Raw genomic sequence first — 25,426 nt, forward strand, 5'->3', positions numbered from 1 at the left:
CAGTGGCTGCAGCACAGCCAGAAAAAGTACTGCGAACTGTGCCAGTACCCGTTTGTGTTCCACAAGCGCTATACCCATGAGATGCCGCAGGGCACTCTGCCCGTGTGGCTCTATGTGCGTTACGTCGGATGGCAGGCGTACCGGGCACTCCAGTTCGCTGTGCGCCTCGCTGCCGTGCTCGTGTGCTGGCTCCTGCTCGTGCCCTACGCGACGCGGCGCATCTGGCGCGCCTACCTCCAGACGGGCGACTGGGTCGCGGAGATGATCCTGCGCCGCCGCGTGGCGGTGCTGCCCGACGAGGCGGCGCCTGCCCTGGTTGTGCGGCCGACCGAGTCGCGCCTTGGCGCGCTCTCTCGATGGGCGTGGGCCGTGCTTACGCGCCAGTGGCTCACGGGTGCCGTGCTGACAGTCAGCCTCGGCCTGGTGTTCGTCTCCCTGTTCTTTATGCGCGACGAGCTCACGCAGGCCGTGAACGGGCGCTGGGACGAGGCGCCGGCGGAGGCGCCCCCGGCCGATGCGGAGCGCGATAGGGCGATGGAGCGCCTGCGTGCCGCTGCGCTCAACGCCGCACAGGCCCGTGCCGAGCAGATGCTCGCGACCGAGGTGCCGGAGATCGAGCCGGCGCCCGTGGCCGCTGACGACGACGATGCATGGACCGACGACGACGAGCCGGTGGCGCCCGTGCAAGCCGGCGCGGCGCCGGCAGCGCCAGCGGCGCCACTGCCGCCGCCGCCGCCGCCGGTGCTGGATGCGGCGCCGCCCGTGCTCGACGACGACGTCGACGAGCGCGACGACGAGGAAGAGTGGGACAATGGCGAGCACATGGCCGAGGACCTCGATGGCATGCTCCATGCGGTCGGCCTGCGCGGCACGTGGATCGAGCTCCTGCAGAACCTCTTTGTTCTCGAGACGATCGTCCTCCTGATCATGTCGCTCTGCGTCATGGTGCCGTACACGGTCGGACGCGTCCTGGGCCTGCGCTTCTACGACACGCTGCTCCTGCCTGCCAAGGCGCTGCGGGTGTTTACCGATCCGCTCTTTGAGGGGCTCATCCACGGCATGGGGCGCATGGTGTCCACGTCCTTCGAGGCCGCGGCGCCCGCTCCCGCGGCGCCGGCGCCGGCGCCCGGGTCGGGCATCGTGCACCGCCTCGTCTCCGTCGGCGCGCGCCTCGATGCTGTGACGCGCGGGGGCCATCCCCTGCAGCGCACACTGTGCGTCCTGCTGGGCCATGCCTACATGGCCGGCGTCCTGCAGCTCGAGGCGCGCTTCGGCCCCTGGGTGCATGGCGGATCGACGCGCTCCGTCGCCAAGCTCGCGCAGTACTACCTGCTTACGCTCAAGGTCTTTTTTTTCTCGGCCATGGACCTGCTCGTGTTTCCCGTGCTGTGCGGCGTGCTGATCGACTGGTGCACGCTGCCCCTCTTTCCCGGCGCCTCGCTCGCGCAGCTGGGCGCGCAGGCGGCGGCCATGCCGCTGCCGTTCGTGTTCGTGCGCTGGGCGTCTGGCACCGTGTACATGTTCTTCTTCTCGCAGCTGCTCAGTGCGGTCCGCACAGCCGTGCGCCCCGGCGTCGTGTACTTTCTCGGCGACGCGAGCGATCCCGACTTTAGTCCGCTGCGCGATATCCTGCAGCACCGCACCGCCACGCAGCTCGTCAAGCTCACGCACTCGGTCGGCATATACAGTGCGTTCGCTGCGTGCACGCTCGGCCTCGGCCTGCGTGTGCTGCTCGTGGTGCCGGGCCTCTTGCCCCTCGTGTGGCAGCCGCATGCGCCGCGCACCGTGGTGCCTGTGGAGCTGCTCCTCGTGCACTTTGGCCTGCGCGTGTCGCTGAAGCGCGCGCGGTGTGCGCACCATGCACGCCGCCTCTTCCGCCAGTGGTGGATCTGGGTTGCCCGGCGCCTGCGCATGAGCGCGTACCTGATGGGCGACGAGCAGCTGCTCGAGCGCGGGCACTATGTGTATGCGTCGTGGGCCGACTGGGCGCGCTCGTGGGTGCAGCCAGTCTCGGCGTCGTTCGTGCCCGACGGCGGCTTCATGCGTGTGCCGGCGGACGACCGGCCAGCGAGCAAGTGCGCCGTGCTCATCCCGACCGATGCGCAGGGCGAGCCGGTCGACGCGCACGCGCGCGCCAAGCTCGACGAGCAGCTCGCGGCTCTCGCGCGGATGAAGGACCGCGCGCCCTACACGATCGTGTACATGCCGCCCCGCTGGCGCCTGCGCCTCGTCGCGGCCCTGGGCCTCTTTGCCGCGCTCTGCCTGTGCGGCGTGCTCGCGGCGCTCGGTGTGCCGCTCGCGATCGGGCGTGGGCTTGCCGTGTGGGGCCGCTGGGCGCCCATGCACGACGCCTATACGGTGCTGCACGGCTACCTCGTACTGGCCGGCCTGGCGGCCGTCGCGCAGGGCGTGGCGGCCGTGCGGCCCGCGCAGCGGGCGTGGCCCGCCTACGTGGCGGACATGCAGTCTCTCGCGCGCGCGTGTGGGCGCTTTGCGTTCCATCTCGGCATGTTCGGCGGCCTCGTGCCGACGCTCGTGGGCCTGGTCCTGCTGCAGTATCTGTGGCCGAGCGGCGATCCGACAGCGATCCCGACGTTCTCTGTGTGGTTTGCGTGGTGCACAGGCGCCCTCGTTCTCAATACGGCGCTCCTCCTGGCGCTCTCGATTGTGCCCGACGACGTGCCGCTCCTCTGGGACGTGTACGACCACATGCAGGCGGGGCGCTTGTGGCGCGTGCCGGTGGGGCCAGCCGCACGGCATGCGCTGCGCCCCACCGTCGTGTCGCTGCTCGCCCTCCTCGCCGCGCCGTACGTGACCGCGGCCCTGTTCTGCGGGCTGACCGCCGACTGGCACGCGCCCATCGCACGGCAGCGGCTGTATGTGCGCTGGGGCCACTACACGGTCCTGGGCGGGCTTGCGATGTATGCGCTCGAGCGCTACGTCCTGCACCGCCTTGGCGAGTGGACGCATGTGCTGCGGGACGAACTGTTCCTCGAGTCGACGGAGCTCGTGAATTATGGCGGCCAGGCGCCCGACGCGCTTCCGCCCGATATGGGCGTCCTGCCCGACTCGGTCGTGCGTGGCTAGTTCGTAGACCTCCACGTAACACGCGCTATGCGACCGGCCACGGAGGCGGACACCGAGCGGCCCGCTTCACGCGTGCCTGTGCAGCCTGTCGCGGCCGTCTCTGCGGCTGTGTTTGTTGCCGGGGCCGTGGGCACGGTGCTCTATGGCGTCTGGCGCCGCCCCGCCTGGTCCGTCGTAGGTCCTGCCGCGGCTGCGAAGACGCCGCACGCTGCGGCGGCGCCGGCGGCGCGCCCCGTCGACGACGCGCCCAAAAGTGCCTGGGCGCTCTTTGGCGAGATGAATGCGGCCGTCTTCCGCGGCGGTGCGCGTGCGCCGTCGAGCGAGCCGGCGCGCAGCGCGCCTCTCAGCGCGCTCTCGCGCCGCGCGCCGCCACCGACTGCGGCGGCCGGCCGCGCACCAGCGGCGCAGCCGGGGCCGCTACGTGCGCTCTCGCGCTCCGGCACAGGCCCGTCGGCGGAGCCTGCGGCGCGCATCGAGGACCTCGATAACGACGGCGCGCTGCTGGCCGTACGTGCGTTTGCTGTGGCCACGGCCCTGGTGGGCGCTGGCGCCGCATGCGCTGCTCTGCTTGTGCGCGCCACGCTGGGCGTCCGCTCGCTCGAGGAGTTGGCCGACTGCCTGCATACGTGGATGCCGTCGTTGCGCCCTCCCGCGGCGCTCGAGCGGTACCTCCCGGCGATTCCGCGCGACGACACGGAGGCCGCTCCCGCGGAGCCGGACGTCGCGGAGCGCCTCGAAGCGACGGACGATGTCGTCGAGTGGCTGCGCCTCGCGCGCCTGCAGCTGGATGCGGAGATGGCGGCGCACACGGCCGAACGTGTGCAGCGCACGCAAGCGCGTACACGACTATGAACGGGGCGGAAGACGCGGCGCGGCCGTGCTGGACGCGTACGCCGCGTCGATGCCGCCCGGCACGTGGACGTCCGCGCGGAGCGGGTGCCCGTAGCTCCCCGGCGCGCCCTCCGGCGGCACCACCGGGCGCGTGTCCGCCTGAGGCACGAGCTCGCCGGAGTGGAAGCGGTGCTGCCGCTTCTCCAAGTCGTGCGCCCACATGGCCGCGCCGATCCGGTTCGAAATCGAGAAGACGAGGCCCAGGAGCGGCACACGCTCCAGGAGCGAGGCGACCAGCCCAAACAGGAAGTAGGCCGTGCGCCGCTCCTCGACCCACATGGCCTGCTGCTGCGCATTCATATGCTTGGCAGCGAAGTAGGGCCTGTGCATGTGTTCGCCATAGCGGAGCGCATCCAGCGCGGCAGTCACGAGCTGGCCAAAGATGGGCACGGCGCCAAACAGCGCGGACGCGCCGCGGCGCACGAGCAGGCGGTACACGCGGCGGCGCAGGCCGTCCATGGCCCGCGCGCGCACGCCGTGGGGCGCGCTTGGCGCCTCGGCCTGGGGCAGCTGCGAGTACTCTTCCGTGAACGGTGTCCAGAAGTCCGCTGACTTGCCGCGCGAGGCGACGGTGGCATCGTAGGCCGTCGCGCGGAAGCGGCGCAGCTCCTTGCCGAGGAACAGCTCAAATACCACATTCACCTGGTTCAGCACGAGGAGCACGGTCGTGAGCAGCTCGAACGACGGCATCGGCAGCCCGATGTAGCCGGCCCAGTGCTCCAAGTACGAGTACGTCGCCTTGGCACCCACTGCGCGGCCAATGCGCCCGAGGAACAGGCGCGAGACGAGCCGCTGGCCCGGCAGGGACACAAAGGTCCACGCGAGTGTAGCGAGCGTCGCGCGGCGTACGGTCCGGTAGCACGAGTCCCACATGGGCCGCCATAGCTTCTCGTCATGCACGAGACGATACAGCCCCACTGCCGTTAGCAGCCGCTACGCACCCACGGGGTACACGGCCGGGACCTCGAGCGTGGCCTGCGGCATCGCCGTGGTCTGTGCCAAGCGGCGCCGCGCGGCGCCGCGCCGCTGCTATCCACGTGATCTACTCCCACTCGTCGTCGTCGGCGCCGCTTGGCGCCGCGCGTTGTGGCACGCCAAAGCCGAGGATCGGCTGGTGCGCCTTTTGCTGAGGCTTGAGGACGCCTTGGTGTGGGTAGAATCGACGTACCTGTCTGCCCTAGGCGCCACTCGAGGGCGGCCGTCGAGAACGCGTCCGAGTTGCCCAGCTCCTCAAAGCCGATGAGCCGGTCCTTGCAGACGCCCTGCACAAAGGCCATCACGCACGGCAGTACGCGAATGCCGAGCTTCTCGACGAGGAACGGCGTATTCTCGACCTCTGTACGTAGGAACAGCGTCGCGGGGTGCTGGCGCGCCAGGTGCTATGTCAGCGCCGCACACGTACCTCGAGGTGCCGATCGAGGATCTGGCACCGCCGAAACTCTTTCTTGGCAAAGTGGATCACGCACCGCGGCTCACGCACACTGCGGCTGAGTAGCTCCTTCTCGTCTTTGACGTCGCGGTACTGCCCACGGTCAGGATCGCCCCTGTCCGCGCCGGTACGCGCAGCCACACTGTCATGAGTAGATTCAACATACTGCGCCTGGATTTCAGCTAGCCGCTGCTGCCGGTACTCCTGGAACGCCGCAGCTAGATCGCCGTCGGCGCCACGCCCCGTGCCGCCCACGACCTGCGCGGCGTCGTCCGCGTCCGCCTCATTGAGTGCTTCCACCTCGCGATCCAGCTCCGCAAATACTTCGTCGTCGCTCTCGCCAGGCGCCGCATGCGCCGTGTACGCGCCGAGGTCCGGCGCGTCTTTCGCCGCTGCCATGAGAGCGTGTGGAGGACGATCGAGCGGCGCCCGATCGCCCAGGGGACCCACCACCGCCATGGACGTGCAGCGGCAGCACACGCAAGTGTCGGCGAAAGGCGACATGGAGCCGCTGCATGTGAGTACGCTCCTTGAGGTATTGTCGCGTATGGTACATATCCCGCCGGAGGCCTTCGTCGTGCGTACCACGCGACTGCACCGCAGCGACGATGACGCGGCGCGCGCCGTGGAGCAGTCCGACTCGCAGTGGAGCAATGTGCGGCGCACACGCGAGCAGCTCCGCCTGACGGTGCGCACCGAGCAGGGGCGTACGCAGCTCCTGCTGCCCCAGCCGCCGGCGCCGCCTGGCGCCGCGCCCACGGTGGCGGTCCGCTCCGTCGTCATGGTCGACGACGTGACGCCCCGCGTTCCTGCGCCGCCCCTGCCGGCGCTGGGCACGTCGAGTATCTTTGCACTACCTTATGACGAGCTTGGACGCTACGCCATGCATTGCGACGGGTGGCAGGAGCTCGTGGCCCTGCTGAACTGGACGCCCGCCGACGAGCACATGCAGTATGGCCTACGGTACGTGCTGTTGTCCGAGAGCCCTCTTGTGCTGCATGAACTGCGCATCTTCCGCTCCATCGAGTGGGCGATGGACGGCACGAATCGCCCCATGGAGTGGACGCCCAGCTCCATCTTGCATGTGCAAGCTGTGTCGACGCTGCGCTCCGACGTAGGCGCCGGCGTGCCGAAGCACCAGCAGGACGAGACGGCGCGCGCCCTGCAGTATGCGATCCAGCATATGCAGCGCCTGCAAAAGGCCCTAGACGCAGTGGTCCCCCTCCATCGCGATGCCTAATTATACCAAATGTATGTACTCTAGGACGGCCCGTTCCCATGCTCGCAGCCCGTGCTCATCGCGCGTATCGCACGAGGTATCGCCGCGCTGCGCCCCCTCGAGCTCCTTGAGGCCCTGCTCGAAGACCGACCACGGCAGGCAGTTGCCCGGCGCGTCTTGCGTGCCGAGCGAAAAGTCGCCTTGACGTGTGCGTCGCAGGCGCACCACATGTGCGGCGCTCCCGCACGCCGTGCCGAGATCGTGCACAATGGAGCGCACGTACGTGCCAGACGACACGGTCATGGCCAGCGTAAATGCGGCCGGCCGCACACGCTCCGGTGCCTCCGTCGGCGCATCCGTAGCAGCAGCAGGCTCCGGCTTGGGTGCTTCGCCTTCCTTGAATGTGTCTGTGCCGCCGGCATCGCTCCCAGCGAGGCGACGCACCTGCCCAAGGAGCGCCTGGTCCTCCGGCGACACCTGCGCCGTGGGCGGCTCGTACGCGTGCGCGTCAGGCGCATGCCACGCTACGAGGCGTAGCTCGTGCACCGTGACGTCGCGCGGCTCAATGGGCCGCGGCAGCGGCAGGCCCTCCCGCGCATACTCAAAGAGGCGCTTGCCGTCCATGCGCAGCGCACTAAAGACGGGCGGCAGCTGCTTGACCGCGCCCGTGAAGCGCGGAAGCTGCGAGCGTACAAGGGCCTCGTCGACGTGCGCATGGGGCGCGCGGCACATGACAGGCTCCTGTGAATCGTACGACGTCGTGCTGGTACCGAGCAGACCCGTCGTCTCATACTCTTTGCTGCAGTGGAGGAACTGGGATAGCTGCTTCGTCGCGGCGCCAATGCCAATGACGAGCACGCCCTCTGCAAGCGGATCGAGCGTGCCGCCCTGCCCGAGCTTAGGTGGCAGACGACCACCACACTTTTTCTGGAGCGCCTTTTCCCATGGCTTCAGGCGTCGGCGGTCCTGGGACGCGCGCTTCTCGTCGGCTGCATAAAAGAGCGAGGAAGACGCAAGGAGCGGCTTGAGCCGGTCAAGTAGGTCCATCGACGTGGGGCCGCTCGGCTTATCAATTCCCAGCAGCCCAGAGAGCGGCCGATCCGCGAGCGACGCTGCTCGGCCCGCGCCCACCGCTGGCATGGCCCCGTACGCAAGTCGGAGGCCTCGTGCGGCGAGCGGCATGGAAGGACCCACTGCTTAGTCAGGATGAGGGGCACCGCTCACGCCGCCTGCCTGCGGCGCCGCGCAACGAGCGCTGAAGGCCACACGATGCGCGTCTTGGCTCTCGGGCACAGGCCGTGGCGCTGTGTTGGGACGCGATGGCGTCCTGCTTATGTGCGAACCGTCAATACAGCCGCTATGTCGGCGGAGCGCGCGCGCCCTCCGCCGTACGATACCCTCTTCTGTGGCACGGACCATTTTGCGTGTGTAGCGCTCCAGGCCCTGCTCGAACGTCCGGAACTTCATCGCTCACTGCATGTACTGACTCCCCCCGACGTAAAGCATGCATGGGGTGCGAAGCGCATGCGCGTGTCGCCGGTCAAGCAGCTTGCCGAGGCACAGGGGCTGCCAACGCTGCAGGTCCCGCCCACAGGTCTCGACGACCTCGTGCTGCCGGACGAAATGGCCGGGTCGTCGGCCCCTCTTCTTCTCACTGCGTCGTTCGGGCACCGAATTCCGTCGTCGCTCCTGCAGCAATTCCCAAATGCGTCTCACACGCTCAATCTGCACCCGTCGATGCTGCCTGAGCTTCGAGGCGCCGCGCCCCTTCAGTGGGCCATTGCGCGGCAGTACAGCCGCACAGGCCTGACCGTGCAGCAGCTCCACCCGACCGACTTTGACCACGGAGGTATATTGAAGCAGGTCGAAGTGCCTGTCCCGCCCGGCATCACCTACCCCGAGCTGGAGGCGCAGCTGGCGCGGCGCGGCGCCCAGCTCCTCGTGGATGTGGTCGCATCGCTGCCCGACTATAGCGCACATGTGGTGCCGCAGGAGGCGCAGCATGCGACGCGCGCGCCGAAGCTGCAGCCCAAGTTCTCCGTCGTGCGCTGGGCACGCTGGGACGCCAAGACATGCGATGCGCGCATGCGCGCCTTCGGCTACATGGTACGTGGATGCACTTACACTAGCAACCTCTTACTACGACGCTCATGCCCGCACCACACACGCGCTTTCCGCCTGTACTCTGCGCCTTTCTGGCGGGGCATCTACTGCCCAGCGATGCCACGTACCATGGCGCCGCACTCGCGCCGGGGCAAGGCACGTTCGTGGAGAGCTGGGGCGCACTGGCCGTGCAGACTATCGACGGTCTGTACCTTGTCACGCACTTGCAAACACAGGGCAAACCACGGCGCACGGCCGAGGAGTGGTGGCGAGGCTTTCGAGACCGCGCCGATGCGGACGGCCGCGTGCAGTTCGCCTAGATACGGCGCTGTGGGGGCGGAAGGATGTCGGCGGCGGGCGGCGCGGCGCTGCCCTTGGCCTCGCCCACCGGCGCCGGAGCTGGCTGCGCCCCGGGGCCCGGAGCACCGCCCAGTTTCTCCTGGTCCTGGCGGAGCGCGTCAATCTCCTCGTCGGTGAACGTGTGGTCGCCCGGCGCCGGAGCACTAGGGATCGCGTCCGTGCCGAGATGCTCAGGGCGACCCTCGCCCGCACATAGCGCCTGCCAGAGCGGCATGCACTCCCGTGGCATTTGGTGGCGCGGGATCTTGACGTCGAGGAGTGTCTCGACCGAGATGTCGGGGTAGTTGTAGAAGCGTGCATTCTCGTCCGAGCGCGTAAGAATGATGGTGCCATCGAGCTGTACTCCCGCATAGAGACCCTTGGACTTGACGTAGGAGAAGCACGGCGAGGCCTCGACGCCCGAGTCGACCATCGCACCGTTGCCAACGGGACCCGCCGACACGGTAAGCTCGCCACCCACGCTGATCTTCGGGTACTTGAACGCATCCACAGCGCGCTGGTTGCGCAGCACCAGCACGACATCGTACACGTCTACGCCGGCCATCAGGCCCCAGCCGACCGTGTGTACGAGCAAGCCCGACGGCGGGCCCCACTCGCCGCTCTCGTCCTTCGTTAGCACGACACCTGAGCCGCCTGCGCCCGAGAAGATGAAGCCGGAGCGGAACACGGTAAACACAGCCACGCCCTTGGCGGCACGCAGCACTTCGGGCGGGATCTTGGCCAACATAGGCTGCGTCTTTTTCGACGCATTCTCGTCAACGACATCCGACGGCCGAACCTCTACATTGGCCGCGGCATCCTCTTTGCGATGTGTGAACGTGCGAACGATCCGCGCGGCCTTGTCGATCTCCTGTTCCAGAGGCGTCGGGTAGAACGCCTCGAGGCCCAGCTTGCCAATTTGACGGTTGGTCCAGTGCCCAATCGGGTCCATCGTACGCCACGCCGTCGTTTCCACCTTTTTCGCTGCGTTAGTCGCGCCACGTACCCGCCGACCATGCTTTCTCTTTCCACGTGTCCCACGGCATGACAGTCAAAGGTAGGCGGAGCCCGCGCGGCCCCTGCGCACCTCCACAGCGCATCGGGCGTGCCCGTCCACCTCCATCATGAGCTTGACTTTGCGTGCGCAGAACAAGGTGTTTGGCGGCCTCCTGACCAAGTACGCATTCACCTCCGAGGCGCTTGGTGGCCTGAGCGCCAACATGAATGTGTATGTGCCGCCCCAGGCGAGCAACGGCGCGAAGGTGCCCGTCCTGTACTACCTCTCGGGCCTCACGTGCACGGAGGACAACGCCGCACAGAAAGGCCATCTGTTCGGTGCGGCGGCTGACGAGGGTCTCGCGATCGTGTTCCCGGATACAAGCCCACGTGGCGCCAACCTCCCCGGAGAGGATGACAATTGGGACTTTGGCACAGGCGCAGGTTTTTACGTGAATGCGACGAAGGCGCCTTGGAGCCGGCACTATCGCATGTACGACCATGTGCTCCGCGAAATTCCCGCTGTCATCGAGCGCGAGGGCCTTCCCATCGACACATCGCGTGCCTCGATTCTCGGTCACTCGATGGGCGGCCACGGCGCACTCATGCTGTACCTGCGTGAGCCCGGCACCTTCCGTGCGGCGTCGGCCTTCTCGCCCATGTCGCACCCGACCAACTCGTCGCTGGGCCAGAAGCTTATCAACGGCTACCTCGAGGGCGGCATCGAGGAGGGCAAGGCATACGATGCGGCCGAGCTGTTGAGCCAGGTCGATAGCTCGCGTGACGTGCACATCCTTGTCGACTGCGGCCTCAACGACGGCTTCTACAAGGACAAGGAGCTGCAGCCCGAGTCACTTACCGAGGCTGCGAAACGCAGCGGCATCGACGCCGAGCGCGTCCAGGTGCGCCTGCACGAAGGCTACGACCACAGCTGTACGTCCAAGCACTGCCTAACCTACAGACTTTTTTGTCAGTACCTTTGCGGCCGAGCATGTGCACTGGCACGCGCAGTTCCTCCGCGCATAAATAGTTACGCATGCTTGCGGCGCTTCGCCGACGTTTTGCTTGTCTTTGCACTCGTGGTCGTCGGTTCAGTAGCGTCCGCTGTATCGACGGCCGGCGCAGGCTCAGCGGCAGGTGACGACATGAAACGGCGCACGAGCGCCGCGGGCCACGCATCCGACAGGGTCGGTGCATCCGCGTCCGACAGCGGCTCGATCGTGAGCCACTCGCCCGATTCGTCGTCGATCACAGCCATACTGCCATCGCTGAACACCATCATATCGACGATGCGCATCGACTCCGTCGCTGCCACCGGCGCCGTCACAGCCTGACGAACCTTTTGGCCCTCTGCGTCCCAGTCGACCTGACCCGTGGCGATCGCAGTGGCGGACGGTGCAGGAGGCATGTCGGTAAAGCCATGCAGCGGGACGCGGACCTTTTTCTGTGCGGGCACACTCTTCGGCTTAGTGCCCTTGATGGCCTCCTTGGGCGTCTGGAACCAGGCACCCCATGCGAGCGCCAGAGCGCTGCGGCGCAGGTTCTCAATGCGCTTCTGGTTCACACGGAAGTTGTACACACGCACCAAGTGCTCCACGGCCACCGAAAGCACAACAAGGAAAATCAGGACCATGAGCAAGCCAGGGCGGAAGCGCGAATAGTAGTAGCCAGTGCCCCGCCACTTGGGGAAGCCATTCGAGAGGAAGTGGTTGTAGCGGTCGCGGCGCTCGTCGCGCAAAATCTTGTGGATCAAGCCCAGCCGCTCAAAGCGCTTGTACGCGTCAGGCATATCTGGGTTCTTGTCGGGGCTGTGCGTCAGTATATTCAAAGACGTACTGCCACTCCAAGCTCTTCTCCCGGTACGCCTTGCGGATCTCTGACTGCGACGCGGAGGGCCGGAGACCGAGGATCGAGTAAAAGCTGGCGCCAGGGCCCTCGCTCTGCTCGAGCGCCTGCTGCAGCTCAAAAATCTGTGTAAGAGAGCACCGCGTACCTCAATGTCATTCTTGTCCCAGTTAACAGCCGCTGCGCCCAACAGACACACGCACAAAACGGCCAGGACGGCCCACACACGGTGCACGTTCATCGTCGAGCAAACGGACGCGTCAGGGCGAAATTGCAATTATGAAAGCCACGCACCCTGCTCCACCTTTGTGCGCGCGTGGCTCGCCAGCTGCGGACGCCATGAGCGAGGCAATGGACCGGCCGTGGATGATGTACGGGACGTGCTGGGGCATGGCAGGCGTATATGTGGGCTCGCTGCATGCACTTCCCCAGCTCGTAGCCCTTGCTCGCACGGGCCGATGGGCGCCGCTGCTCCCCCGTGATCACCCACGAACGGTCTGGGCGCGTCTATGGTGCGCGTCGGTGGCTACCCTCATCGATGTGATATGGACGTGCCGAGTGCTGGCAAGGCACGGGCTCATAAGTACGCGACAACCGTTCCGCTGTCTCGATGCCTTAGCGTGGCTAGGGCTGCCGACTCCGCGACTCTCGTTCCTCGTGTCCCACTGGCTGCCTTTTCACCCGTCTCTCTCGGCCACGCTACTTCAAGGTCTACGCATCATTGGGAACGCTACGCTGTTAACGTCGCTGCTATATCTCGGGACGTTTTGGACGGATCTGCAAGCACAGGCACTTCCGGGACAAGCTGGCTACTATGACGAGACGGGGCCGCGCCCCAGCCTGCTCTACTTGCGCAACTATGTGATAGTACGTGGCGATCGCTGACAACTAGGGCCCTGCAACGGAAGAGCTAGTGTTTCGCTCCTGCATGGTCGCAACCATGTCCGCATTGTGCCCTACCATGTCGCGCACCAAGGTCATGCTCCTCGCTCCCGTGTTCTTTGGAGCTGCTCACCTGCACCATTTCGTCGAGTCTGTGCGGCGCCAGCGCTGGCGCGCATGGTCATCAGCGTTGGCGCAAACAGGTATGTACAAGAGCTAGCTCATGGCAGCACTGCAATTTGTGTATACGACCGTGTTCGGTTGGTACGCTACGTTTCTGTTTCAGCGAACAGGAATGGTGTGGGCTCCTTTGGCTGCGCATATCCTATGCAACTTCATGGGATTTCCAAGGCTGAGTGCTCGCGGCTCGCTACTCGCACGCATTACAGGCTTGGCTCTCCATGTCGCGGGCATTGGTGCCTTTATCGCCGCTCGATACCCACTGACATCACTAATCGCCTCGCCATTATACAGATAATGCATCAATCACCGGTAGGTGGCAGATTGGATTCTATAAATAATATGTGATAATCAAAAAGAGAAAAGTTCATATTTACTTGTTGCCGGTGAGGTTGCCAAGCTGCTCCTTGGCCTGGTCAACGTATTGCTGGGCCTGCTCGCCGAAGCCCTTGCCCTGGCCTTGGCCCTGGCCGAGCTCGCTGACCTTGTCCTTGGCCTGGTCAACGTACTGCTGGGCCTGGTTGCCGGCGTTCTGGCCGTGCTCCTGGGCCTGCTGGCCGAGGTTGCCGAGCTGGTCCTTGGCCTGGTTGTAGGTGTTCTGGGCTTGCTCCATTTTTGAAAGGTTGGTTGGTAAGGATAGAACTCCTCAAGGCGCACTATTTATGGGTTTGCGTCGCCGCCCGAGCGGCAACGCCACTGATGCACGGGACATTCCCCGCGCTCTATGCTACGTAAGATCAACAGATTCCCCGCCTATGCGCGTCCGTGCGCGCATAATGGGGGATCATGAGCCAATCAGAATGTGCACAATGATGTCATCCGGATACGTTCGTCCGCTTAACTACTAAGGACCCCGTTGGAGAACATTCCACGTGTACAAGATTGGTCCAGCACACCGCTCGCAGGTCTCGGCAGCTAGTCCGACGATGCTGACACGTAAACGGCAGAGATCGACGACCGCTGCACCTGCGAATAGGCTGTGTCGGGCGTGCATGTGGCACCGGGCAGGGAGATCTGCATGGATAGCGGCCAGCAACCTGTGCGCAGCAACTCCCTGACCGCTGCGCTATAGCTAGTGTTGCACACATGGCTTCGTAGGTACCGATGCTACACGTCCTGGCCGCTCCGCCTAGAAGCCCGAGAGGTGTTATTGCTTAGTCATCAGTAGAGGCCAGCGCAGCATTTGGCCAGGGCGTCGCCTTGGGATGCACCACGCCGTTACGTGCGGCCTACGAACACAGTGGAGGGGCCTGCTAAGGAATTCTCGCCAAGTCGTCTACACTATGAATAACTATCTCTTGGAGGAACAGCGAGTCGCGCTGGAGGCTGTGCGCGTGGCATGCTCGATCACGACCAAGGTGTTCCAGACACTCACGTCTGCCGAGTCGGTCACGAAGAAGGACAAGTCGCCTGTAACGATCGGCGACTTTAGCGCGCAGGCGGCCGTCAACCACATTCTTCTTAAGCACTTTCCCAGTGACAAGATCGTCGGCGAGGAAGACTCGCACGACCTACAGGGCGAGCAGGGCGCGCCGAACCGCCAAAAGGTATCGCAGTTGGTAAATGAGGCACTGCAGGCGTCGCACTATATTGACGCGCCACTCTCTGACGATGAGCTGCTCCAGACGATCGATCGTGGCGTGTTTGAGGGCGGGAGCGATGCACGCTTCTGGACGCTCGATCCGATCGACGGCACGAAGGGCTTTCTGCGCGGTGGACAGTACGCTGTGTGTCTTGCGCTCATTGAGAAGGGACGCGTCGAGCTGGGCGTGATGGGATGCCCTAACCTCCCGCGCGACAAATGCCAGCCGAAGCCGAAGGATGGCGAGATCCGCGGCTCGTCCATGGAGGGCCTCGGTGCGCTGTTTGTCGCGGTACGAGGCCACGGCGCCTATGTGGTGCCCATCGACGACAAGCAGGCGGAGCCGGCACCCGTGCGCATGCGCGACTTGCAGGGCACATTCGAGGGCGCCGCCTTTTGTGAATCGGTTGAGGCATCGCACTCGTCGCTCGGTACCAATGCGCGCATCGCCCAGATTCTCGGCATGGGCGACAACCATGTGCGTATGGATAGCCAGGCAAAGTATGCGAGTATCTCGCGCGGCGATGGCGATGTGTACTTGCGCCTGCCTGTCGGCGACGGCACGTACCAGGAAAAAATTTGGGACCATGCGGCGGGCGCCTTGCTGGTAGAAGAGGCCGGCGGCCGTGTCTCGGATGTGGCCGGCCGCCCCCTCGACTTCGGGCGGGGGCGCACACTTGCTGCGAACAAGGGTGTCATTGCGTGTCAGACGCCCATGCATGCCAAGCTCGTCGACGCCGTAGCGCAGGCGCTCAAGGAAGAAGGCCGAGCAGCGCTGTTGGCCAGCCCCTAGATATCATAGACAAGTGGAGCCCCGCGCCTGTCCCGTGGACGATATCCACGAATGAATACGTCGTACGCGCATTTGCTGCCCCCGTCGTGGAAGGCGAGTGTCACAGCGTGGCTCAGCGAAGACTGTCCGTCGTTTGACTGGGGCGGCTTCGTGGTCGGCGATGCGCCCCGCACCGCGACACTGTGGTGCAAGGCGGAAGTACGTGGTGTTTGTTGATACCAGGGCGTGCTGGCCGGTGTGCCGTTTGTCGATGCCGTATTTGAGCAGCTACAATGCAGGTGCGTGATGTGGGCTGACGCAGTGTGCAGTGGCACTACGCGGAAGGCACGTATGTGCGGGCCACGGATAGTGTGCCGGGGACGCCCGCTGGCCGTGTCAAGGTTGCCGTGGCGAGTGTTTCGGGCCCCGCACGCTACCTCCTACTGGGCGAGCGCGTAGCACTCAACACACTCGCGCGCTGCTCGGGCATTGCTACAGCGTACGTGGTGCATGCTGACCGCAGCTCGCGCATACTCCTTGAGGCAGCACGTGGCACTGGCTTCCAGGGCATCGTAGCGGGCACGCGCAAGACGACGCCAGGCTTCAGGCTCGTGGAAAAGTACGGGATGATTGTCGGTGGCGTCGATGCGCACCGCTACGACCTGAGCAGCATGGTCATGCTCAAGGACAACCATGTGTGGAGCACCGGATCGATTCGCGAGGCTGTGGCGCAGGCGCGCCGCGTCGCTGGCTTTTCTGTGCGCATTGACGTGGAAGTGCAGTCGGAGGCCGAGGCCGAGGAAGCGATCCGCGCGGGCGCCGACGTTGTCATGCTCGACAACCTCGTCGGCAACGAGCTCGTGGCCTGTGCGCGGTCGCTGAAGGCGCGCCTGAGCAAAGAGTTCCGCTTTTTGCTCGAGAGCAGCGGCGGCATTACGTTGGCTAACGTTCAGACGGACCAGCATGTATGTGACGGTACGTGGCTGCATCTGACGCAGCCATCGATATTGTGTCTACGAGTGCCATTCACCAGTCGACGCACCACATCGACTTTAGTCTGAAGATCGACCACTAGCGCAGCAGCGACGTGAGTATGTCCGAGAGCACACGTGGGATCTCGCGCGTGTCTTGCGCGACAAACGCACGGCCCGGAAGCGCCTGCGCCATGTGGCTGGCCTCCGCGCCGCCCTTGTCGATAAAGATGACGGCGGCCTTGACCTTGTCGTCCTGCTTGAGCGCGGCGCCGAGCGTGTCAGGCGTAATGGAATAGCGGCCCAGGTTTGCGTCCGAGAGCGCAATCACAAAGTAGTCGTCCGCATCGCGTTCGCGCACGTCCTTGATCGACTGCCGCACGCATTCGACCGTGTTGTCGCCGCTCATGCAGTACTGGGTGTAGGCAACAATGTTGCGCAGTACGCGGAAGCGGTCGCCGTCGCCCTTGGGCATCGTGCCGAGCGGCACGAGCGGAATGACCACCTCGTCGCCTGAGTGCGCCACAATGTCAAACTCGAAGCGCGTGGGATCGACGCGCTCCATCGCCTCCATGACCATCAGGCACGTCTCCAGCTCGCGCGAGAGGCGCCCATCAAACTGCATGTGGTACATGGAGGCAGACGCATCCAGCACGATACGGATGCGCTTGGGCTTGAGCTGCGGCGCGCCCACCTCGGGCGGAGCCTCGCTGCGCCGCTTAAAGATGGCGCGCTCGCCCACGAGCCCCTCCGTCAGGCGCCGCTCGTCCAGCTGTCCGTCCTGCTGCCGCACCATCCATCGGCGCTCGTGCTCGTTAGCCGTGAGCCCGTTCAGCACATGCGCGAGGTTCTGCACCTGTGGCTCGACGTTCGCCTTGATCGACTGCATGAACTGCGCCTCGTCGCGATCCAGTCGGTCCTCGGCCAGCTTTTCGGCCAGTGCCTTGCGCGCCATCTCGCGTGCTTCTGCCTGGATGTGCTCGGGCACATCCCGCTTCAGCTCGTCGGGGATCTGGTGGATCTTGTGGCCCTTGTACAGTCGCTCATAGCCGCCGCGTCCACCGAGTCCGGCCGTGTCGCGCCCACCCGTGCCGCCGCGCCACGTGTTGCCGCCTACGTGCGGATCGTTGTTCGGATCGTCCTTGCCGCGCTTCGGTCGGTCGAGGCTCGTATCGCCCGTCGGACGGAACTCCACGCGCAGGTCCTTCTTCGCGGCCAGTGTCTGCAGTCTGGCCTGCACCGCCTCGAGCGTCAGACCGCCAAGACGCAGGCCGTGGTTCGCAAACGTGCGTGCAATGAGCTTGAGCGCTTCAGGCTTGTGCAGGTCGAACGCAAGCGCATTGAGCATCACATCGCCGAGCTCCTCGCCAGGGTACCGGCTCAGGTGCCGCACAATGTGGATCAGCTCGCGCAGCGAGTAGGGATGGCTCAGCTGCCCCTGGTCAAACGCTTCGCGCAGGTCGTGGAACGAGAGAACGAGCGAGCGCAGCAGCGCCGCGTCCACCGTCGGCGCCAAGTGGCCGAGCAGCTGCACCTCGGACTCCACATCCGGGTTCGACACGGCGTACGAGCTAAATCCTTCGCCAATCACCTCGGTGAAGGCGTTGCCCAGGAACGGCCAGCCGGGACGGTTGGCCAGCAGCACGAGACGAAAGTCGGGGTGCACGCGGATCGCGCTGGCGTCGGCAGGCGTGTCGCGCGGCACGACGCGCCGTCCGTCCGGGAGCGACAGCTCGCTGCGCTCCGCAAGCGACTTGAACACGGCCGCCACGGACGGCGAGCACTTGTCCACCTCGTCCACAACAATGACGCGGCCCAGCTGGATCGCACGCACGAGCGGCGAGTCCGCATACCGCAGCTGCCCGTCCTCCAGATACGCACGCTGCAGCAGCTCGCCGACTGTCGAGTCGCGGTTCATCTGGATGTACTCGCGCGGGCGGTCCAGCAGCTCCAGTACCTGGTCAATCGTCTTGTTCTTTCCGGTGCCCTGCGCGCCCATCAGCAGGAGGTGCTCGCCCAGCACCTCGAGATCCTGCGCAAACGAGTAGAGCAGCGACGTCTGCTGCGCATTGTGGAAGAACGAGCCGTGCGCATGCGGAATGAGCGACGCGCCCTGTGGGTCCTTCTCGCGCCACGCATAGCGCGGCAGCGCGAGGCGCTCGCGTCCCCCGCGCGCATCGACGAACCGCAGCGTCGATCCATCGACGACCGGGGCCGCGAGCGTGAGGGGCGGCACATACTGGAAGGCGCCCTCAAAGCCATGCGGCACAATGCCGTGGCGCACCAGCATCTCATGCACAACCTCACGCACCGTGCGCGGCAGAAAGTCGCACAGCTGGTTCCGCATCACCAATGCGTACAGGTCCTCGTCGGGCCAGTGTGCGAGGCGCCGCGCGAGGCGGATGAGCTGCCGCGTCCCCAAACGCCGGCCCTTGTGCAGGCCGACGTTCGGGTCGGACGCCTGCGCGCGGTACTCGTGCGCCAATGCAAACAGACGGTCGAGCTGCGCGCGATCGCGCACGCCAGCACACTGCTCCACGATCGCTCGCTCCTCGGCGTCGGACATCGGCGGCGCACACACAGTCGCCAGCATCGACGCCACGCACTCGGTAAGCCAGTCCCCGACCTTGGGCGCCGACGCAATCACACGCACGTTCGGGGCCATGCGGCACACGCGCCCATCGCGGAGGGTATCGAGCGCACGGGCATCCGCGGTAAGGCGCGTGCCACCCCACAGCTCCAGCTCGCGGTCCTGCGTGAGGCGCGCAAGGCTCTCGACGGTCGGGCCCAGCACATCCACGCCGGCCAGGTGCACCAGCTTGCCCTGCAGTGCCGCGCCGACAAGCGGCGCTGGCTCCCACACCGTCGCGCCGTCCGGCGTCGTGGCGCGGCGCATGAGCAGCTCCGTGCCACTCACATCCTTCCACAGCCAGACCGTCTCGACCTGGTAGCCCAGGAGCGACGCAAAGAGCTGGAGGGCCGTAGACTTCGACGACGACGCCTGCGATGGCACGGACCCATCGAGCGTGCTCGGAACCAGGCACATATCGCGCCCTGCACAGTGCAGCTGCAGCATGATGGTCACAAGGGCGCGCATCCGTGGTGTGAGAAGCACGTCCGTGCGCTGTGCCAGCTCCGTGAGCGGCACGAGCGGCTGAGTGCCACATGCCGCCGAGACGTGCACCGTGTGGTGCGTCTCGGCATGCTCAAATGTAAGGCGCGCCTCGGTCGGCGATGCGCGCGCCGCAGAAACAAACACGTACCCGTTCAGACCGACGCCCGCATCAAACAGGTGGTCAGCGCCGAGCCCCCCCGCGAGACCGACACGCACGAGCATTTCGTGCAGCCGCGAGCGTTTCTTGGCATCGAGCGTCAGCATAAGAGGGTACGCGGCGCCCAGCATAGCGCGCGTCGCCTCGGCGACGGGCGTGGACGCCGCGAGCGGCTTGGTCGGCGCAGCAAGCTGCGCGGGTGGGGGGAACAGCGCCGCGATATCACGCAGGAGCGGCAGGGCCGTCTCGGGCACATGCGGCAGCAGATCGGTCGAGGGGAGGAGTCCCGATGCCTCTGTCGCACTGGCGTGCGAGCGGAAGAGCGCGAGCCACGCCTGCCAACGCTGCGTGAGCGACAGGGCCTCGGGCGTCTCGGCTTGCACGGGCGGCGACGCATACACGGCGCCTTCGACCCAGCGCGCCTGGAAGCGGGAGCGGAACGGCGGGTCGAGGGGGTGCCCGCGGTACGGCGGCACCGGCAGGCCGAGGCAGAACACGCGGAAGTTGGGGTGCACGGGGATGAACGTGGCATGGCCCGGGGCGTGGGCCTCCGCGCTGCGCGCCGCGAGGCGCTCGGCCGGCACGAGCTGGGTGCCGTCGGCGAGGTTCTGCTCGCGGTTCTCCAGGATGTTGTTGAGAATCGGCATGACGCCGCGCTCGGCGCGCTCGATGCCGTCGAGCACGAGAATGCGTCCGTGCTTCATCGCGCGGACGACCGGCCCATCGTCGTAGCGCAGGGAGCCGCCTGCATCGAGGGAGCGTTGCTGCAAGAGCTCCGCTTCGCCAATATCGCGGTGCAGTGACACGTACTCGACAGGCACCTGGATCAGCGCCGCAAACGTCTGGCACAGGCGCCGGGTGTACGGCCCGGGCGGCGCCGAGAGGAACACGTCCTGACCGAGCTGCCACTTTTTCCCAAGAAACTCGAGATGCTCAAGCACCACAGGGTCGCTTGTATCGAGCCACAGGTGCTCGCCCGGCACACGCTCTGGCGCGTCCGGCTCGTGCACGGGGATCGCCACATGCGGCCCGAGCGTGAGTGTGCCCCTATTCGGGCCTGCCTGACCCGGCGCAGGTGCTGATATGCCCGTGTGGAAGTGGCGATGCACCGCGCGCAGGCGGCGCTGGGGAGCCGTCTTCGTCATCCGGGCAAGAAGGCGCAGCCCGAGAGGACGCATCGGCAACCACGGCCAGGCGGCGGCCCCGGACGTGCGCAGGTGGGGTAATTCGGCCGAGACGGCGCCTGGCCCCCGCCGCAAGTGGAGCTGGTCGCCCGCCTGCCCGCCATGGCGACGGACCGTGCGACGGCCCGTGGGATCGGCAGCGGTCCGCAGGACCTCGGCCCTCATATGGATGAGAGGGAAGCGACGGAGCTGAGTGGGAGTGCGGAAGATATGTTTGCCGTGGGCCCGCGCCACGGTGCGCTGCTACAGCCCGAGCTGGAGGACTGGGTCCTGCTTGAGTCGTCGTACATGGCACACTGGAGCAACAAGCGGCACCGGACCAACGGCGACCCGCGGCAGCGGCGCGCGGAGGATATTCCCGATTGGCGCATGCGCGAGCGCTTGCGCACCGTCACAGCAGCCCTCGTGATGTGTCTGAACATTGGCGTCGACCCCCCTGATGTGTCGAAAACGAATCCATGCTCCAAGCTCATCTGCTGGATGGACCCCGAGTCGCTGGACGCGTCCAAGGCGCTGCCCGCGATTGGGCGCAACCTGCAGGTGCAGTTCGAGACGCTGAGCATGAAGACGCGGTACAAGCAGTACCTCGACCCGATCGTCGAGGAGACCAAGCGTTTCTGCACGAATCTGCGGCGGAATGCCAAGGACGAGCGCGTGCTGTTCTACTACAATGGATACGGCGTGCCGAAGCCGACGCCCGGCGGCGAGATTTGGGTGTTTAATAAGGCGTATACGCAGTACATTCCGCTGACGCTGTACGACCTGCAGTCGTGGCTCGGCAGCCCGTGTATCTACGTGTGGGACACGAGCGCCTCGGGGCACATTGTGAACCACTTCCGACGCATGTCCGAGATGTGCGCCGAGGAGGAGATCAAGATCGCGCTCGCCGAGGGCCGCGAGCCGCCGCCGATGCCGAACGCCGATGGCATCACGGTCGATGCTTCGGGCGAGCAGCACTTTTCGCTGCGTGAATCGATCCACCTCGCGGCGTGCGGCGCCGACGAGGTGCTGCCGATGAACCCGGACCTGCCAGCGGACCTGTTCACCTGCTGCCTCACGTCACCGATCGAAATCTCGCTGCGCTGGTTCGTGCTGCAGAATCCGCTGCCGAGTCGACTGAATGTCGACATGGTGATGAACATTCCCGGGCGCCTGCAGGACCGCCGCACGCCACTGGGCGAGCTGAACTGGATCCTCACCGCAGTGACTGATACCATTGCGTGGACGGTGCTGCCGCGCGCGCTGTTCCGGCGCTTTTTCCGCGATGACCTCATGGTCGCAGCCCTCCTGCGCAACTACCTGCTGGCCGAGCGCATCATGCGCTTCTACCACTGCACGCCCGTGAGCCATCCCCGTCTCCCGCCGACGCACAACCACCCGCTGTGGGACAGCTGGGACCTGGCCGTCGACCAGTGCCTGGCGCAGCTGCCGACGCTCCTGGCCAAGGAGCAGGCGCGCTTCGACGCCGAGAACGGCGGGCCGCCCATGCCGCCGCACCTCGCTGCGTTCGAGTACCGCCACTCGTCGTTTTTCAGCGAGCAGCTGAAAGCGTTCGAGGTGTGGCTCTCGCAGGGCGATGTGAGCCGCCGGCCGCCCCGTCGCCATGTGCGCCGCCACCCCGTCGTGCGCCTGAGCGACGATGCACCCGCCGACACGCACGAGCTCAGCGAGCTGGACGACGAGGACGAGAAGCCGATGGAGCACGACCCGCCGTCGCAGCTGCCCATCGTGCTGCAGGTGCTGCTCTCGCAGGTGCACCGCCTGCGCGCGCTGATCCTCCTCAGCCAGTTCCTCGACCTCGGCCCGTGGGCGGTCAATTTGGCGCTGAGCATTGGCATCTTCCCCTACGTGCTCAAGCTGCTGCAGAGCCCCGCCGCGGACCTGAAGCCGGTGCTCATCTACATCTGGGCGCGCATACTCGCGGTCGACCACAGCTGCCAGGTCGACCTGCTGCGCGACAATGGGTACATGTACTTTGCGAGCGTGCTCAACCCCTTCCACGCGCCAGGCACCACGGCGTGGGCCGGCCAGGCGAACGGCCTGTCGCTCCCCAACGTGAGCGAGCACCGCGCGATGTGTGCCTTTATTCTTGCCGTGTTCTGCCAGGACTTTCCGCTTGGGCAGGAGGCATGCCTCGGCACGGACATCATGGACATTAGCCTCGAGCATCTGGAGGACGACGACTTCCTGCTGCGCCAGTGGTCCGCGCTGTGCCTCGCGCAGCTGTGGGACCAGAGCTCCGTCGGCAAAGCGCGGGCGCTCGCACGCGATGCGCACGGCAAGCTGTGCTGCCTGCTGAGCGACGCGTCGCCCGAGGTCCGCGCGGCGGTGCTGTATGCGCTCGGTGTCCTGCTCGGCACGGACGGCGGTGCGCTGGACGTGTCCGAGGGCGGCGATGCGCGGCGCGAGCGCGAGCGCGTGCGCAGCACGCCGCGCAGCCGGTGCGTCGGCACGGGCGGGCAGACGGGCCTCACGCCCGAGCGGCAGCGCAGCATCGAGGTGGGCATCGCGGTGGCCGTGCTCTCGAGCGTGTGCGACTGCAGTCCGCTCGTACGCAAGGAGCTTGTGGTGACGCTCAGTGCGCTCGTGCACCTCTACCACAGCTTCTTTGTGCTGGCTGCCTACCTGTACTTTTCGCGCGACTCCAACGCGCGCGACGGCGTCGTGCTGCCGCGCGTGAGTTCGGACGTGGACGAGCGTGTGCGCCTCGAGGAGGAGCTCATCGCCGCCGTCTTCACAGGCGTCGCGGAGCGTGGCGAGCCATTCGCCACGAGCGACGTGGCGAATGTGCCGGCGTTCGTGTCGCTGTTCGTGGCGCTCCTGGACCTCAGCATGGATGCGCACCCCGAAGTGGCGAACCTTGCGTGCACGGTCGTGGACCATGTGGTCGCGCGCCTGCTCGATCAGGGCCTGCTGCGCGCGCGCGGCTCCGCGTTCGAGCACGTCCCGCTGGACGAGCTCGCGACGGCGCACGCGGTGCCTACTGCGCTCGCGCGCCCGCCCCGGACGCCTAGCCGGGCGAACAGTGCTGGCGAGATGTCCGTGCGTCGCCACGCGCTGGCGCGCACGATGCGCGCATTCTCGACGCTCAGTGTGTCGGCGATCGCGGCTCCGGAGCCGGCGCCAGCAGCGGAGCGTGTGCCTGTGGCCGCCCCGCGCACGCCGACGCACGATCCGGCCGCGACGTACGAGCCGCCGTTCCTCGCACCCGCACCGCCCGAGCGGCGAAGCGCGAGTGTCGACGCCCTGGCGGCGTATGCGCCGATGCGGCGGAACGAGGCGTCACTTGCGCAGCGCCTGGCGCAGGGCATCGCGGCCGACTTGCGCGTGCTGCGGCTGCGTGGCGAGGGCGACGAGCCGCCCGTGGCGACCATGCACGAGACCCTGCCGCTCAAGAGCCGGCTCTTTGCGTGGTGCGCCGAGTACTATACCGAGCCGCAGATGAAAGCGCGCGAGGCCGACGAGCCGGGCAGTCGGTCGCACAACCGCCAGGCGTGGCGGCGGCAGCAGTGCGAGCAGCACATGGCCGAGGCGATGGAGCCGGTCGACGCTGCGTCGCTGCGCACGGTGCAGCGCGTCGGGACGCTGGCGCTGCCGGGCGCGCCGACGCAGCTGCTCCTCCACGAATACGACCCGCACCTGGTCACAGCGAGCGATGGCGACCTTGTGAGCGTGTTTGACTGGCGGGAGGCGCGGCTCGTCTCGTCGTTCCACAACGGCAACCGCGCGGGCTCGGACATCACGGCGCTGACCTTTGTCAACGAGGAAGTCGACGCGCTGCTGCTCGCGGGGTCGGCCGACGGCGACGTGCGTCTGTACCGCCACTACGACCGCGCGTCCACCGCGCGGCACGGCCCCGAGCTGGTGAGTGCGTTCCGTGCGCTGCCCGACCTGCTGCGCAGCAAGTACCCCAGTGGCCTGCACGTGGCGTGGCAGCAGGTGAGCGGCCGCCTGCTCGTCGGTGGCGACACGCGCCTTGTGCGCCTGTGGGATGCGCACCGCGAGCTCTGCATTGCCGATGTGCCGACGCGGGTGAACAGCTGCGCGACGGCGCTGACGTGCGACCGCGACATTGGGCACCTCTATATGGCCGCGTTTGGCGACGGCTCGATTGGCGTGTACGACCAGCGGAACCCGCCGTCGTCGAGTCTCGTGCGCCTGTGGGAGGAGCATGCCGCCTGGGTGCATGAGCTGCATCTCCAGAGGCACGGCGCGCGCGAGCTCGTCTCGGCCAGCGTCGACGGCGAGGTGCGCGTGTGGGACATCCGCGCGGGGTCGTCGGTGCTGCAGAGCACCGTGCCCTCGGACCACGGCGCACTATCGGGCCTGTCCGTGCATGATCGCCTGCCGGTATGTGCGCTGACGAGCGCGCCGGTAGCGACGGGCCCCACGGTCTCGCACGCGGCGTGGCTGTGCGACCTGCGCGACCTGCGGCCGATCGGCACGCCCTATGTGCGGACACTGCACCCTCCAGCGCCCCTCGCGCCGCGGCGCACGCGCGAGTGGTGGACCGTGCCGCCGAGCCAGTACGCCCGGAGCACGAGCCGCGTCGCGTTCCACCCCCACGACGCGCTCCTCGCGGTCAGCGGACCCGACACGGGCGTGGAGCTACTGCACTATCAGTGAGGGAGCGCGGCGCGTTCCTCGGCCGATAGTGGCGCCGCGGCCTGCGCG

General features: G+C 66.5%; 14 protein-coding genes and 1 pseudogene across 15 annotated transcripts; 9 read left to right on the top strand and 6 right to left on the bottom strand.

The window, feature by feature from the left end:
* Nucleotides 1-81: 81 nt before the first annotated feature.
* MSY001_1575 (uncharacterized protein) lies at nt 82-3,087 on the top strand (the record flags this gene model as incomplete). The annotated part of the gene is made up of 2 exons (XM_018883385.1): nt 82-114; nt 154-3,087. The coding sequence occupies 2 exons, from the start codon at nt 82-84 to the stop codon at nt 3,085-3,087; spliced, it is 2,967 nt and encodes a 988-aa protein (XP_018740150.1).
* Nucleotides 3,088-3,933: 846 nt separating this feature from the next.
* On the bottom strand, nt 3,934-4,962 carry MSY001_1576 (uncharacterized protein; the record flags this gene model as incomplete). Its single annotated transcript, XM_018883386.1, has 2 exons — nt 3,934-4,895; nt 4,920-4,962. 2 exons carry the CDS (start codon nt 4,960-4,962, stop codon nt 3,934-3,936), a joined length of 1,005 nt encoding a protein of 334 aa, XP_018740151.1.
* Nucleotides 4,963-5,362: 400 nt separating this feature from the next.
* MSY001_1577 (uncharacterized protein) lies at nt 5,363-5,806 on the bottom strand (the record flags this gene model as incomplete). Its single annotated transcript, XM_018883388.1, has 2 exons — nt 5,363-5,549; nt 5,574-5,806. 2 exons carry the CDS (start codon nt 5,804-5,806, stop codon nt 5,363-5,365), a joined length of 420 nt encoding a protein of 139 aa, XP_018740152.1.
* A 58-nt stretch (nt 5,807-5,864) lies between these two features.
* On the top strand, nt 5,865-6,647 carry MSY001_1578 (uncharacterized protein; the record flags this gene model as incomplete). The annotated part of the gene is made up of 1 exon (XM_018883389.1): nt 5,865-6,647. One exon carries the CDS (start codon nt 5,865-5,867, stop codon nt 6,645-6,647), a length of 783 nt encoding a protein of 260 aa, XP_018740153.1.
* On the bottom strand, nt 6,648-7,808 carry MSY001_1579 (uncharacterized protein; the record flags this gene model as incomplete). Its single annotated transcript, XM_018883390.1, has 1 exon — nt 6,648-7,808. One exon carries the CDS (start codon nt 7,806-7,808, stop codon nt 6,648-6,650), a length of 1,161 nt encoding a protein of 386 aa, XP_018740154.1.
* Nucleotides 7,809-7,985: 177 nt separating this feature from the next.
* On the top strand, nt 7,986-9,049 carry MSY001_1580 (uncharacterized protein; the record flags this gene model as incomplete). Its single annotated transcript, XM_018883391.1, has 2 exons — nt 7,986-8,732; nt 8,966-9,049. 2 exons carry the CDS (start codon nt 7,986-7,988, stop codon nt 9,047-9,049), a joined length of 831 nt encoding a protein of 276 aa, XP_018740155.1.
* MSY001_1581 (uncharacterized protein) lies at nt 9,046-10,020 on the bottom strand (the record flags this gene model as incomplete). The annotated part of the gene is made up of 1 exon (XM_018883392.1): nt 9,046-10,020. One exon carries the CDS (start codon nt 10,018-10,020, stop codon nt 9,046-9,048), a length of 975 nt encoding a protein of 324 aa, XP_018740156.1.
* A 172-nt stretch (nt 10,021-10,192) lies between these two features.
* MSY001_1582 (uncharacterized protein) lies at nt 10,193-11,090 on the top strand (the record flags this gene model as incomplete). The annotated part of the gene is made up of 2 exons (XM_018883393.1): nt 10,193-10,997; nt 11,026-11,090. The coding sequence occupies 2 exons, from the start codon at nt 10,193-10,195 to the stop codon at nt 11,088-11,090; spliced, it is 870 nt and encodes a 289-aa protein (XP_018740157.1).
* Nucleotides 11,091-11,094: 4 nt separating this feature from the next.
* MSY001_1583 (uncharacterized protein) lies at nt 11,095-12,150 on the bottom strand (the record flags this gene model as incomplete). Its single annotated transcript, XM_018883394.1, has 3 exons — nt 11,095-11,862; nt 11,897-12,034; nt 12,058-12,150. 3 exons carry the CDS (start codon nt 12,148-12,150, stop codon nt 11,095-11,097), a joined length of 999 nt encoding a protein of 332 aa, XP_018740158.1.
* A 38-nt stretch (nt 12,151-12,188) lies between these two features.
* MSY001_1584 (uncharacterized protein) lies at nt 12,189-12,794 on the top strand (the record flags this gene model as incomplete). The annotated part of the gene is made up of 1 exon (XM_018883395.1): nt 12,189-12,794. One exon carries the CDS (start codon nt 12,189-12,191, stop codon nt 12,792-12,794), a length of 606 nt encoding a protein of 201 aa, XP_018740159.1.
* A 55-nt stretch (nt 12,795-12,849) lies between these two features.
* MSY001_1585 (uncharacterized protein) lies at nt 12,850-13,269 on the top strand (the record flags this gene model as incomplete). The annotated part of the gene is made up of 2 exons (XM_018883396.1): nt 12,850-12,994; nt 13,085-13,269. The coding sequence occupies 2 exons, from the start codon at nt 12,850-12,852 to the stop codon at nt 13,267-13,269; spliced, it is 330 nt and encodes a 109-aa protein (XP_018740160.1).
* A 985-nt stretch (nt 13,270-14,254) lies between these two features.
* On the top strand, nt 14,255-15,346 carry MSY001_1586 (uncharacterized protein; the record flags this gene model as incomplete). The annotated part of the gene is made up of 1 exon (XM_018883397.1): nt 14,255-15,346. One exon carries the CDS (start codon nt 14,255-14,257, stop codon nt 15,344-15,346), a length of 1,092 nt encoding a protein of 363 aa, XP_018740161.1.
* Nucleotides 15,347-15,568: 222 nt separating this feature from the next.
* On the top strand, nt 15,569-16,400 carry MSY001_1587 (annotated as a pseudogene). Its single transcript has 3 exons — nt 15,569-15,624; nt 15,696-16,290; nt 16,359-16,400. Coding segments are annotated over exons 1-3 (693 nt in total).
* MSY001_1588 (uncharacterized protein) lies at nt 16,397-20,713 on the bottom strand (the record flags this gene model as incomplete). Its single annotated transcript, XM_018883399.1, has 1 exon — nt 16,397-20,713. The coding sequence occupies one exon, from the start codon at nt 20,711-20,713 to the stop codon at nt 16,397-16,399; it is 4,317 nt and encodes a 1,438-aa protein (XP_018740162.1).
* A 249-nt stretch (nt 20,714-20,962) lies between these two features.
* Nucleotides 20,963-25,378, top strand: MSY001_1589 (uncharacterized protein; the record flags this gene model as incomplete). Its single annotated transcript, XM_018883400.1, has 1 exon — nt 20,963-25,378. The coding sequence occupies one exon, from the start codon at nt 20,963-20,965 to the stop codon at nt 25,376-25,378; it is 4,416 nt and encodes a 1,471-aa protein (XP_018740163.1).
* Between the last annotated feature and the right edge of the window lie 48 nt (nt 25,379-25,426).

Source organism: Malassezia sympodialis, genomic scaffold (assembly GCF_000349305.1).
Source record: "Malassezia sympodialis ATCC 42132 genomic scaffold, msy_sf_7, whole genome shotgun sequence".
In the NCBI taxonomy this organism is placed as follows: domain Eukaryota; kingdom Fungi; phylum Basidiomycota; class Malasseziomycetes; order Malasseziales; family Malasseziaceae; genus Malassezia; species Malassezia sympodialis.